At 39.2% G+C, this 12,614-nt stretch overlaps 2 protein-coding genes across 4 annotated transcripts; one reads left to right on the top strand and one right to left on the bottom strand.

Moving 5' to 3' along the window:
• Window positions 1-171: 171 nt before the first annotated feature.
• sap18 (Sin3A-associated protein) lies at window positions 172-3,044 on the bottom strand. Its single transcript, XM_038717137.1, has 4 exons — window positions 2,867-3,044; window positions 1,043-1,152; window positions 609-731; window positions 172-458 (listed from the first exon to the last, which is right to left on the bottom strand). Exons 1-4 carry the CDS (start codon window positions 2,936-2,938, stop codon window positions 302-304), a joined length of 462 nt encoding a protein of 153 aa, XP_038573065.1. The 5' UTR covers window positions 2,939-3,044; the 3' UTR covers window positions 172-301.
• Window positions 3,045-3,187: 143 nt separating this feature from the next.
• Window positions 3,188-11,982, top strand: LOC119901545 (gap junction beta-6 protein-like). 3 transcript variants are annotated; one of them, XM_038717117.1, is made up of 7 exons: window positions 3,188-7,571; window positions 7,674-7,722; window positions 8,346-8,517; window positions 10,055-10,207; window positions 10,588-10,736; window positions 10,839-11,045; window positions 11,257-11,982. In XM_038717117.1, the coding sequence occupies exons 3-7, from the start codon at window positions 8,347-8,349 to the stop codon at window positions 11,351-11,353; spliced, it is 777 nt and encodes a 258-aa protein (XP_038573045.1). In that variant the 5' UTR covers window positions 3,188-7,571; window positions 7,674-7,722; window position 8,346; the 3' UTR covers window positions 11,354-11,982. The 3 variants fall into 3 exon arrangements, with proteins under 3 accessions (XP_038573045.1, XP_038573035.1, XP_038573056.1); XM_038717107.1 differs by having other exon boundaries at window positions 3,188-7,722; XM_038717128.1 differs by having other exon boundaries at window positions 3,188-7,722; window positions 10,839-11,051.
• The last annotated feature ends 632 nt before the right edge of the window (window positions 11,983-12,614 follow it).

Raw genomic sequence — 12,614 nt, 5'->3', positions numbered from 1 at the left:
AAATCTGAAACAGGACTGTGGTGCCACCAGGATTTGTGACTCCAAATGTTACAGTATTCAAAAAACTTCAATATGATAAAATGGTTTTATTTCCGCAATACAAATGCGGTTTAATGCACTAAAAATAATTTAATAATTTTATATTAATATACACCATTACAGAGACAGAAAGTGTTGGAAAAAACTTTATTACACTTCAATTTTTATAAAATGAGGCAAAAAAAACATCCAAGATGATGCAAAAGAAAAAACTTAAAAAACAAACATGTTGGTTAGAGTATGCATGTTGGCGTGTGTATGTTCAGAAGGGCCTCATGCGTGTGCTAAGGGGCGGGGCTCTGTTAGGTGGCGTGATAGCGATGTCCAGGTAGTCTCCAATCTGGAAGCGCTGAGACTGCAACGTCATGGAGTCATCTGTGCCCTTCCTGCCAGATATAGTGTTGCCGATATCTTTCAACCTTAGAGGGGGACAGAGCACATTGGTCAACATACAGTGCACACAAGTTCACCACAGCCGTTAGTTAGTGGCCTGCTCCATGAATCAAACAAGTGCTGTGGTAATGCAGCACTTGGTATTATAATTATTATTATTATAATGCGATACCAACCTGTACACTTTCCCTCTAGGGTCGGGGTAGACGATGGAAAAGCTGAAGTGGGTCCCCTTTTTCCTGGCCTCTGGATACACTTCCTTCACCAGGCTGGTAAGCTCCTTCAGAGTAGCATCCATCCTGAAACACACACAGAAGTCCTACATTCACATCGGAAAGAACCTCAACAAGGTGCTTTATTTATTTTTATTGCTCATAATAAATAAACTCATTTTAAAACTTCGGCAAATGCTCAACTGCCACATCCAACGACATCCAATTTCATTCCATATTTATATATATCTACATTTATTTATGTTGACTGTATGTTTGTCTACATGTAGCACCTTATCACCACAGCAAATTCCTCGTATGTGTAAAACACTATTTGGCAATAAAGCTCCTTAAGATTCTGATTCTGAAAGAAACCGGGTGAAATGTTTGAGTCTCACCATGTGTAGATCTGCAGTTCACTGGAGGGAACATTGCCACGGGCAAATTCATCTACTCTGTGGTGTCGGCCGCTGTTGGTGGTGAATACTCTCAACAGAAGGGGACAGGTCTGCAACAAAAATAAGAACCAAACAAAAGGGTATAAAGAAAAGGTTGAGTGTGCAGAAAGGGCCCGCTGAGAAAGACAATATAGAAGCGTAATCTAATGAATCCGAATACAGAAAATATTTTTTTATATCGTAATATACTGGTTCCTTACCATCACATAAATGTGATATTAAAATGATCAGCATGAACCACATGGATATGAGCCAGTAAAACATTCATGGAAACTGCTACAACATGGGGATCACACCTGTGTATTTTAGACATTTCATTTTGAAAGTCTGCTCTGGAAGCGTACATCGTGTCAGTGGTGGAGTTCAGAAAGTTCACTGCTCTTCGGCGGTCACATTGTCCAACTACAACTCCACAATTTTACTGTCAATATGCCGCAGATACTACGACTACTGTTATTAACCTTAGGTGTTGAAATGATTAATATTCATGATAGTACTAATGTTTAACGAATTTACCAATCACTCATAATGGTACACATTTAAAAAAATATATTTTGTCTATGTTCTATTTATGTATTATATACTTATTCTTATTATCTACTTATCCTTAATATTTATTATAATGCACCAATATACCGAAGCAAACCCTTGTATGCATAAACTTACCATTCTGATGTAAAAAGTATCTGCATGCAATACTTTGTCTACCCCAAATGAATTGAGGTGGAAAGAATATTATTAACACCTGTGAAAACTGGCCCGAGTCATCTCAAATCCCACCAAAGTACTACTGTAATTTACTGTATTTTGAATGCAGAATACGAACTCCAAGAGTTTGATTGAGCCGTTTTGCAAAAGACCTGAAAGTTACATTTTGCTATGTTAACTTTGTGGGTCTCTACCACACACTAGGGCTGCAAATAACGATTGTTTTCATTAGTGGTAAATCTGTCGATTATTTTCTTGATTAATCTATTAGTAGTTTGGTCTATAAAATGTCAGTGTTTCCCAAAGGCCAAATTGACTTTTTCTCAAATATCCCCCACAGTAATTGTGTGTGGAATCGGATCAAAATGTGGTACAATCAGTTCACAGTGGTAAAACAAAGCAGTCAAATCTGAACCAGGTAACTCTAATATAGGTGGAAAAGGGCAAAGACAGGAGACAATAGTCGTCCTCGTAAAGCTAAATGACTTAACATTAACCAATTATCAAAATAGTTGCCGATTAACTTAATACTAGTTGACAATTAATCGATTAATCGTTGCAGCTCTACCATAAAGTAAAGTTGTGATTCTGGCTAATTATTTAAATATCTTTACATACAGTAACATATGTTATCTACTCAAAAGCATGAACACATAACGTTTCATTGAAATATTTCCAATCCCCGTAGGAAATGTTAAGCAAGTCCTCCTGATCAAAGTCTCAAGCAGTGTGTAAACTACAAAACTTCTGCATCCGCTGGCTGATGAGGAATCGATAATGTTATTTATGATTAAGCTAGTTAGCACGCTAGCACTAGCACGCTGCAGAGGCTACTATTCAACATCTGTGTTTTTGACTCTTTCGTGCTAATGCAGAGCACCACGTAGCTTGAAATGACTTACTTGTATTATAACGTTATTTGTATGTAAACGTAAGGTCATGTTAGGATGTTTTGGAGTTTGTCCTGAACATAAATCAACCAGCCTCCGGACTGAATTGTTCGGCTAGCACTAGCAGAGGAAACGAGCAAAACAGGCTCTGAAGTAGAAACTCTACCTTTTCTCGGTCAATAGGCTTCTCTGGTTCCTTCTTAATTTCTTCCTGTGTGATCCGCGATTCAAGAGCCATAGTTATGTTTCACCCGATATATTATTGCAGTATTCTAGAGACTTCGACCACCTTGCTTGAATATTTTATCGTAGCTGCAGCAACGAAATGCAAACGCGCCGTTTCCGTTTCCGGTGTCTTTGTGGCAACAACTCTATCCCTCCCTACTGTTTCGGGGTGAGAAGGCAGTCTACGCATCTTTTCTTCTTCTTTATCAATAAAATAAAATTAAACCTCACATCCTATTTCCTAACCCTCATCTGTTTTATTGTCTCTGCACGTTGTAACATGGTTTTGAAAAGTGCTCTATAATTAAGGATCATTATTATATAATCAATTTTATATTATCAATTAACACCCTTCTTACTTCCCGAAGTCCTGTCCTGAGCTCAGTATTTATTTTAAACCCCATTCCTGTCCTGTCTCATGCATTACATTCTTTAATGTCCCTCTTTCTGAATTATTACACTGCATGATAATGTGCTTTACATCTCCTGGTGTTACACCACTGACACTGATCTGTTTGACATTTCCCCATTAAATATAACGTGTAGTGTACCCCTGCGTGCTCAAACCTTAATCTTGTTATGATGAGCTTCTCTCTCCCGTTAAGATATCCTCCACTAACCTGTTTAATATGATTTCTGTATTTATAAAAATGTCTCCCTTTTATGTCTGTATCCCATTCTTTCTGCCAAACGTTAATTAGACCTATAGCTCCGGGACTTCACTATACAAGGGCATAAACTCATGTCAAGTTTATACATGGTGCAGTTTTTGCTTTATGTAATGTGTATGAGATTTATTTTTGTTTGCCTAAAAAGCTACTGAAGATTAACATATTTTAAAGTCTTGTTTTATTGCGTCCTGAGTAAACCCCACCCTCCAGATGATGTCATCTGGGTTATTTTGTCTTGAGACTATGAGTACTAAATCCTAATTCATGTTTGCCGCACCCGCATGGCCTCAAGTGTCTATGTGGATCTGCATAATGTACATTCCAAAGTACAGCTAATGCTGATGGGAATGCCATCAGTTTTGCATGTATTTGGTCATGAGCCAAAGTAATGGGAAAATTGTTATAATTTTTTGACCTGATGATGGCGCTAGATGAAAAGTCAAGGGATTGGGAGGGGGGCCTAAATGCCTGTACCAAATTTCAGGTCAATCCAGCAGTTTCACTTAATATGTCACAAATGTGAACGTCATGGTGGTGCTAGAGGGAAAGTCAGAGGATCACCAAAGTCATTAGGACACCTCCTCTTGGGAACATGACTGTTTGTGTCTATAGCAATCCACCTGATGGTTGTTGAGATGTTTCAGTATGGACTGGATCCACTACTACTTCAGTGTGACTGAAATCTGGAGGCATTTTGGAGGCAGGGATGGTTTAATAAAACACACGCAGTATGGAAATTGTGTTTAGAGCAAGACTTGACGCAGGGAGTCTTGTTTTTATAATTTTCCACAGTTCCACAAACGGTTCTCACCATTCACTGAAACTCTAAAAAAGAATTGGGACAAACAATATGTAGTAATAGTGGTTTATTATCTGTGACTGTGCACGTATTGTTTGATGTTCTGACGGACTGGACTTTACTGGGAATGTTCTGGTGCATTTCAGTGTATTCATTTTCAGTATACCGTATCTTTTCAAAATGCTCTGCCTTGTTAATGCGATGTAGTTTCATCAAGTCTGCAAAGCACCAAAAGAAATCTGACTGTTGCAGAGAACCTGCTCAATGTTATTGAAGGGGAAACTAAAATCTGCAAGTTCAGGATGTGTCGCAGGGCTTTTACAGACTTTCATACAGTGGAGAGTGGCTGATCGAGGACCAGTCAGCCAAGTCCACCTACAGAACTGAGACCTGCTATTCAGTCACATGCTGCTCTCCCCCTCACTCATTACAGTGTGTGTGTCTGTGTGTGTGTAGTTTTCTGGGTAACATATATGTGAGCGTTGTACAGTGTGTGTGTGTGCTTGTACAGTGTGTGGTTGTGCATGCATCCTGACACTGGCCCGCTCTGTTCTCCTGCTGGCTGGCTGATCAGGAGCTACTCTAACAATCAGCTCTATTTTACCCCTCTCTCTCTCTTTCTCCCTACTCATTCACTTTGTGTGACCCCGCCACCACCAGCAGCACCACCACCACCTCTCATCAGAATTGATGGCACGAACCTGCTTGAAACAATCGGCCAGCGTTTCTCCCTCTGTATTCTTTTAAAGCCCTGTCCTGACTGAAAGATCAAACAGTGGGTCTTTGAGTCTGGTCCTGACACTGACATCCATTCAGTGATATAGATCAGGAATAAGTGTCATTGTTATTCCCCTAATGACTCCATTAGAATCACTGACGCCTTCTTTGTTTCAACCCATGTTTTCCTTGGTTCGAGATCACTGCTGATCATTTTGCAGGGTTATACATTTACCCCAAAGTGACTTACATATCAGGAACAACATACAAGCATCAGTAAAGTAAGACATCCATAAGCAACCATAAATACTATGTTATGTTATGTGCTGTTATGTGATGCAGAGGGAACTCTAAACTAAATAAATAAAGCGTCTGTAATACACCACCACCAACTCTTTATTACGCTTCATTATCTTTATATCTATATTATCTTTCACCAAAATACAAATATGTTAGGATACCTATCCTAACATAGTTCAAGCAGAAAATGCAGAATGTAGTTGTTCTTGAAAAGTTTTCATTCCAGTTTTGTGAGCGTCCACAGTGTAAACTGAGGAAGTTGCCTTTGCTCCCACACTTCAACAAACAGTGGGAAAATCCGTCCCAGTCATTAGCAGCACACAGAGCTGCACTGTCCTACAGGCTGCCTGCTGCCAAGTGATGGTTTGGCTCTGAAAAGTCACGTTGACTCTCTACCTGTGTCCTGTTACAGTTCCAGCGGGGTAACACACACACACACACACACACACACACACACACACACACACACACACACAAACGCACGCACACACACACACACACAAACGCACGCACACACCTTTGAACTACAATGCAACTTTGTCCTTTCAACCCTCTGACTTCCACACTGAATGGGCACCCTGTAAGAACAATATATATATAGTAAACATTTTATATTCACCTATAAAAGTTGAGCTGCGTAACATTTAATATTCTAACTGTCAAATTAATAGTGGTACCATGGCTGCAAAATCAGTTGCATAACGTCCCCTGTGGCTCCGTAGGAGCTTTCAAAAGTTAAAAAAAGATATCATGTTATCATGGCTTTAGGCTTGAGGCTATGAAAACTGAATCCTAATTCATGCAGCGCCCACTTGGCTGCGAGATTCTACGTGGATCTACATAATTAAAAAATTCATCATCTTCCCATGCTGATGAACATCCATGCTGCCAGCGCCTAAAATTTGCGACCACGTGGACTAGGCATGTGCTAGAAAAGCAAAATGGTTGCAAGAAGATCCGTCACTATCTAATCTTGGACTTGTTGCTTTGATAATGAGACGGCCACATCCTGGGTTAGTATTTCTTTACATTTGGTTACATTTGGTTGACACCCACAACACCACACATAGTCCTTTGTGTTCATATACACACTTAATTCAATTTATGACCATTTAGTTGCACACAAATTAGTTAACATTCTCCTGTATGGTCCTTTAAATTGAAAGGAACGCCTTTTTTTTTTTATCTTACTAAGCTCCTCTGGCAAAGGGCCTGAAGCCTGGGAAAGATGGCCTTTGATGTGGAAGATGGAGGAAGGAAATTTGAATCCAGAATACTTTAAAATCTTTTTTTGTTTGGAAGTGAAAAAAGATTTCGCATTAATTATTACATCTGTTAATAAAGAGAGGAGAGTCAAAGAGAGGAGATCTGATTTGGTTAAAGAAAGTTCGGACAGAACTTTTGTATGCATTTGGTTGCATCTGAAGTTATGTCAAACAGCAATTTTAGACTATCTGGGCTCAAATGTTGAGAGTTTATGGGATCAAATGACATAATGGTGATCACACAGGCATCCAGGAATTGAGCGACACTAAGCAAGTAAACTAAGGGAGGGTGAGGGGCGCCTTTTCGGAACCGGAGTCTCGCATTCAATCAATGGGCGGCACACCAAGCTTTGTCTGAGTGGAAGCCACAGTCTCAGACTTTGAAAACCCCTGGGTTAGATGTTTATTATTATTGTGTGATCAAGCTTCACCCCTGTGTCTGTCTAGGACTAGTGCCTCTGTTGTGTTATCTGGAGGGAAGTATGTTTAATTATGTTGTGTTCTGTTTAATTGAGTTTCTTTATTGCTTAGTTTACCTCTTTTAGTTTGGGCCCTATATTAGGATTTATTAACTTCTGTTTTCAACTTTTTGTAAGTTCATTAACCTTGTGTGACACCTTTGTCCATTTGCCTTTTTCCCTTGGTCCCTGACAGTGACCATTATTTTTTGTCAAGATTTTCCACAGACCTTTCACTGTTTTCACTGTTTTCACTACTCCCCGAAACTTTCAAAAACAACATCATCAGTATACTTTACATACACAAAGAGCGACAGCTTTGCCACTGTGAGGTTTTATTTTGAAAGTCCTCACAGGAAGTCATCTCATATTGTTCTGGCTGATTTGACACTGGAGGCGCATCTTTTGCTTCATGCAAAGAAAGCAGGAGCTGCAGGTTTGTGATTTATTCAGTATTTTAGATCCAGATTTGATTAGATTTTTATTATGGCAGTACTTGTGTAACAGTAAGCTGATGGTTTCTTTTTGTGCTTGAAAGGACCATGTGGAATATTTTCCCACAAACAACCTGACTCTCCAGACACAAGGTGAGAAAAGTGTTTTATCTTTTTGATTTGAAGAGATGGCATTGTCTAAAGGCAGAATCAGTTTTGGGAAATGGATTTTAGAAAATAAAACATTTCATTATCTTTAAAAAAGAAAAAAAGCATTTTACAACTGGAAACAACTGTTCTTAAGGAATATGTCATGCATATCACATATCAGTCCAATCCACATCATTCAAATAATCAGTGAATCGTTAACTATGAATGGTGAGGCTCAGTGAAGACTGTAGTCGTGTGGGTCTGTACAGTGTGTTCAGTGTGTTTTAAGTAGAGTGGGCTCACTTCAGTAGTCCACAGTGGGCAGAGAGGTTCATCAGTTCACATGAATGTTGGCGCTTGGCCTTCTCTCCTCCTCCTCCTCTCACTTTCATTCCTTTTCATTCTCTTCTTCTTTCAAACTACTCCTTTGTTTTATTGCCTCTCTCTGCTTTCATCTGTTGCCACTGCCTTCTTCTGATTTTCCATCTGTGTTGCTGCCAGATGTGTTGTTCAAAGGTACCAGGAGACAAACCTGGTACACAAAATCCAAAATAAAGAAACAAACTTTTATACTGGTAACTAGTATCATAGTATTGTAGTCTTATTCTCATATTTCTTTTTCCCAGGATGTCCTGGCCTCTTCTTTACGCTCAGTTAGTGGGGGCAAACCGTCACTCCACCAGCCTGGGTAAAGTCTGGCTCTCCGTGCTTTTTATTTTCCGGGTCATGGTGTTGGTTGTTGCTGCTGAGAGCGTCTGGGGGGACGAGCAGTCTGACTTCACCTGTAATACACTACAGGTAGGGCACCCAGTCAGTAATATGATTATGTAGATATGATGTATCCATTTTTTTTTTTTATTGTCACCTTGTGTGTGGAATGGTATTTCATCAAGACCGATGTGTGAATGCAACATCTCAAAAGCATTATAGTAACTTCAGACTCTGTCTCAATACAATTTTATCAATTAAATGCATATAATTAATTAATAAAATACATTAAACCGCTGTCACTCTATGGACTCTATGGCCAATACTTTTTAACACAAAGGTCTTACAGAAATTGATTTCTAACAAAAAGCTGAATTCATAAGCAATAAAACTCAGAATGACAGAGTTCAATAGAATCAGGGGTTTTGCTGGGGCGGCTGTGGCTCAGGAGGTAGAGCGGGTTGGCCGTTAATTGGAAGGTCGGCGGTTCAATCCCTGGCTCCCCCTGGTTGCGTGTCGAAGTGTCCTTGGGCTCAACCCCAATTGTGATTGATGAATGTGTGTAAATGTTAGTTTCCGTTTGAGCACTTAGGCTCAGTGTATGAATGTGTGTGACTGGTGAATGCAGATGTAGTGTAAAAGCACTTTGAGTGGTCGAAAAGACTAGAAAGGTGCTATACAAGTACGGAGCATTTACATTTACTGTCTAACTTGGTCTGGTATGACCAGTAGCTAATGTTAGCAAACTTTAGATGTAGCTGTGTAACTGTCATTACTGAGTCAGTTCACTGACTTTATGACTCTTCACTACCTGTTTTAGTGGTACACCACGTTTAAGCTCATTCAGATCACCCATTGAGGACATAATTCAAGCAACTCACTCAAGAGAATCTCAGGAAATGGAAATAAATTCTTTATATTGTTGGCCTGTGATTACCAATGGTGGCATTGCATATTGTGCACTTGTATTATGTATTATATATTATTTGCATTGTGCACTTTACACTTTTGTAAATATTTATTGTTATTGTGCATGTATATGGTGTATAATTAAGGCAGGGAAAGCCAGAGCTCAACGGTTTCACTATATTCTTATAAACATGATAATAAAGTTTGACCTTGAACCAGTTGTGTCTACAGTGGCCGCTGTTCAACAAAAGATTCTTTAAGTAATCTACAATTTTAGTGTCTGTTATGTTAAAGTAATCTTTAATATAATGGATACTTTTGTGTATTTAACATTCTGATCCCTACCTCTTAACGCACCTACTAGATGTATTTACTGTAGCTAGCTACATGTTGTAGCACAAAACTGGGGAAGTGCTAAAGAAAACATTAATTTATGTTTTAATAGCAATGAGATAGATCAAGTTTGAACATTTTACTGTTCTTGACCTGCATACAGGCTTGAATCCTGCAAAAACTACAGGAATGACAGAGATTGAAAAGATGTCATTCGTGTAGGGAGGTCTGACCATTAACAGAGAGACATCCTGAAGAAACAGAGTGTCCCTAATGGCTTCAGAGGCACTGCTCTGTAGCTTACCTTGACCTCTGACCCCACCGGGCAAAATCCAGTGGTGTGTAAAGCAGCTAAATGATCCGTGTGTCTGCCTGTGTTTTTCAGCCTGGCTGTGAAAATGTCTGCTACGATCAGTTCTTCCCCGTCTCCCACATCCGTCTCTGGTGCCTTCAGCTTCTCTTCGTCTCCACACCGTCGCTCCTGGTTGCATTGTACATAGCATATCGAAACCAGAGCGATAAGAAGAAGCTGCTACAGGTGTGTGTGCTGTTTAATTTGTCTGCCATCCAGGTGGGACAGAAACCTACTGTTTCACACAATGTTATGTGATGTGATGCAATGCCGTCTTGTCTTTGCTCTCTTTTGCTTCATGTCTTTTCTGGTCATATTTTGTCTTACCTTTTCATGTCTGGTCTTATGTGACAGGTGGACTTTTTTATGAGTTATCTTGTCATGTTTTGTTTTGTTTTATCTGGTCGTGTCATCTCTTGTCTTGTCTTACCACGTCATCTGATCGATGCCTTGTCATGTCATGTCATCTCTTCTCTTGCATTCCCAAGCCATGTCATAGCATTGTTAACATTGTTTCACCTCTTGTCTTGTTTTATCATGGTATGTTATGTTATCCTGTGAGACAGGGTTCTGGTAGAGGTGGTCTCCTCAGCCAAAAAGGCCAGGAGGAAGAGTTGGAGACTCTGAAGAGACGGAGACTCCCAATAGCTGGTGCCCTCTGGTGGACGTACGCCTGCAGCCTGGTGTTCAGGCTGCTGTTTGAAGGAGGCTTCATGTGAGATCTGTGATTCACATTTTGTCTGTGTATACCATATTGCTGGATTAGTTTTACCCTACAATGTGGCCCATCTCCATACAGTATGTGTCTTCTCTCCAGGTATGCCCTGTATGTGGTATACGATGGTTTCCAGATGCCACGGCTGGTGCAGTGTGACCAGTGGCCATGTCCTAACCTGGTGGACTGTTTCATCTCACGCCCCACCGAGAAAACAATCTTCACTGTTTTCATGGCCACGGCCTCTTCTATCTGCATGGTCCTCAACATGGCTGAACTTGCGTATCTTGTCGCCAAGGCTGTCACTAGGTAGAGGTATTAATCAGTCAGACAGTTTGTTCATTATTCCATCAATTATCATTTTTAGCAATGTTAAAATGACTCGTTGCACATGTGTTTGAGTCTCTGATCAGCTCATACAACAAAAATACGTTAGGGTTTGTCAAATATTGAAGTCCTTCATCGTTCATCTGGGTTATCAAAATGCACAAAGTCCAAGCATACCATCTTCTTTTTTCAGGAATCTCTGTGGACAAAAGGAGAAGAAAACGTTCAGGAAGTCCAGCAGAGAGAGGACACAGAATAAGACAAACCAGAAGTTACTTGTCTCAAACTGACAAAGTGACAAAGCAGCAACAAGGTGGATGACGCATGCAGAGGAAATATTTTCACAAAGACTTGAAACCCTTTAGAGCTGCATAATTACAAGTGATACACATGTGAATGACCCAAAGCAAAAAGTGAAAATTTTCTATGATACCTGAGGTTCTCAAATGTAGCCTTCAAGAGGTAGAGAAGATGGAATCAGTGTGAACAACTTAAAACTGTATTTTTATATTGTTTGATATTGTATGTTAGTTTTTGATTCATAACTTTTGTATGTTCTAATATAACAGTAGAAAAATAGGCCAGGACAGATAGTGTATAACAATGCTGAGTAGGATCTCGAGCCATCGTGCCATCTATTGAGCAACAAGAAAACAACATGAGCAAAGAAATGTGAGGGCTCACCAGCAGCTTCACACATACAGTACCTTATGGATTTCGTGAATATAAATGCACTCACAATTTTCTTACTTTATCTCCACAAATAAAGTTTCATCATATCTTAATTTTGTTTTTAGTCTGATTGTTTCAGTTACTGTAAAACTCCAATTAAAAGCCTAGTCCCAGTTTGGCGCCTGTCCCTTTCACTGGCCTGGTGTGGCCACACAATTTGACAAATAAACGCACGTCTCAATTAGAAGCCTGGTCTTTTTTTTATATAAGTCCTCTGGATGTATAAAACCTCTTGAAGCTTATAGGGTCACCTGCTTGAGCTAGTTCTAAGCTGCTTAGAGATGTCAATATAGACATGCTACACATCACTAGATCAGTTAGATTCTTAGTTAGATTAGTCAATTATTATTTTATAGAAATAATGCTGTTAACTCGTAAAATGATACTGACTAACTCGGATTAATTTGATGCATTTATCTTGGTGGTAAAATCTCAACAAACAAACACTTGCATCACACAGAAAATCATGCAATCGGAGCCATACAATAGATTAAACAATGTGATTTTTATTCACATCTTATATTTATATTATTTAAAATATTTTCAAAGTATTATTCTGACAGACTGCACATGACTGAAATCTACAGATAGTAAAACATGGATTAAACAATAAGTTCCTGTATGTAGAACATCTGCCTCAACAGAATATTTACCTAAATGATTAAGTCTATGTATCATCCTCAGATTAATTTTGATTTTGATTAAAACTACATTAGAAGAGTTACACTATGCTGACTCTGATTGCTTAAGGTACAAGGTAGATTTATTTATCATTTTAACTACACAGGGTTTTATAACAAGATTAAGTTTTTGTTATCT

The sequence above is a fragment of the Micropterus salmoides genome, unplaced genomic scaffold (assembly GCF_014851395.1).
Source record: "Micropterus salmoides isolate LMB-PRFRI ecotype aquatic unplaced genomic scaffold, ASM1485139v1 Ms_hic_scaffold_1, whole genome shotgun sequence".
Lineage (NCBI taxonomy): Eukaryota > Metazoa > Chordata > Actinopteri > Centrarchiformes > Centrarchidae > Micropterus > Micropterus salmoides.
The sequence above is the reverse complement of the archived record's forward strand: the minus strand, read 5'-3'. Positions and strand labels throughout refer to the sequence as shown.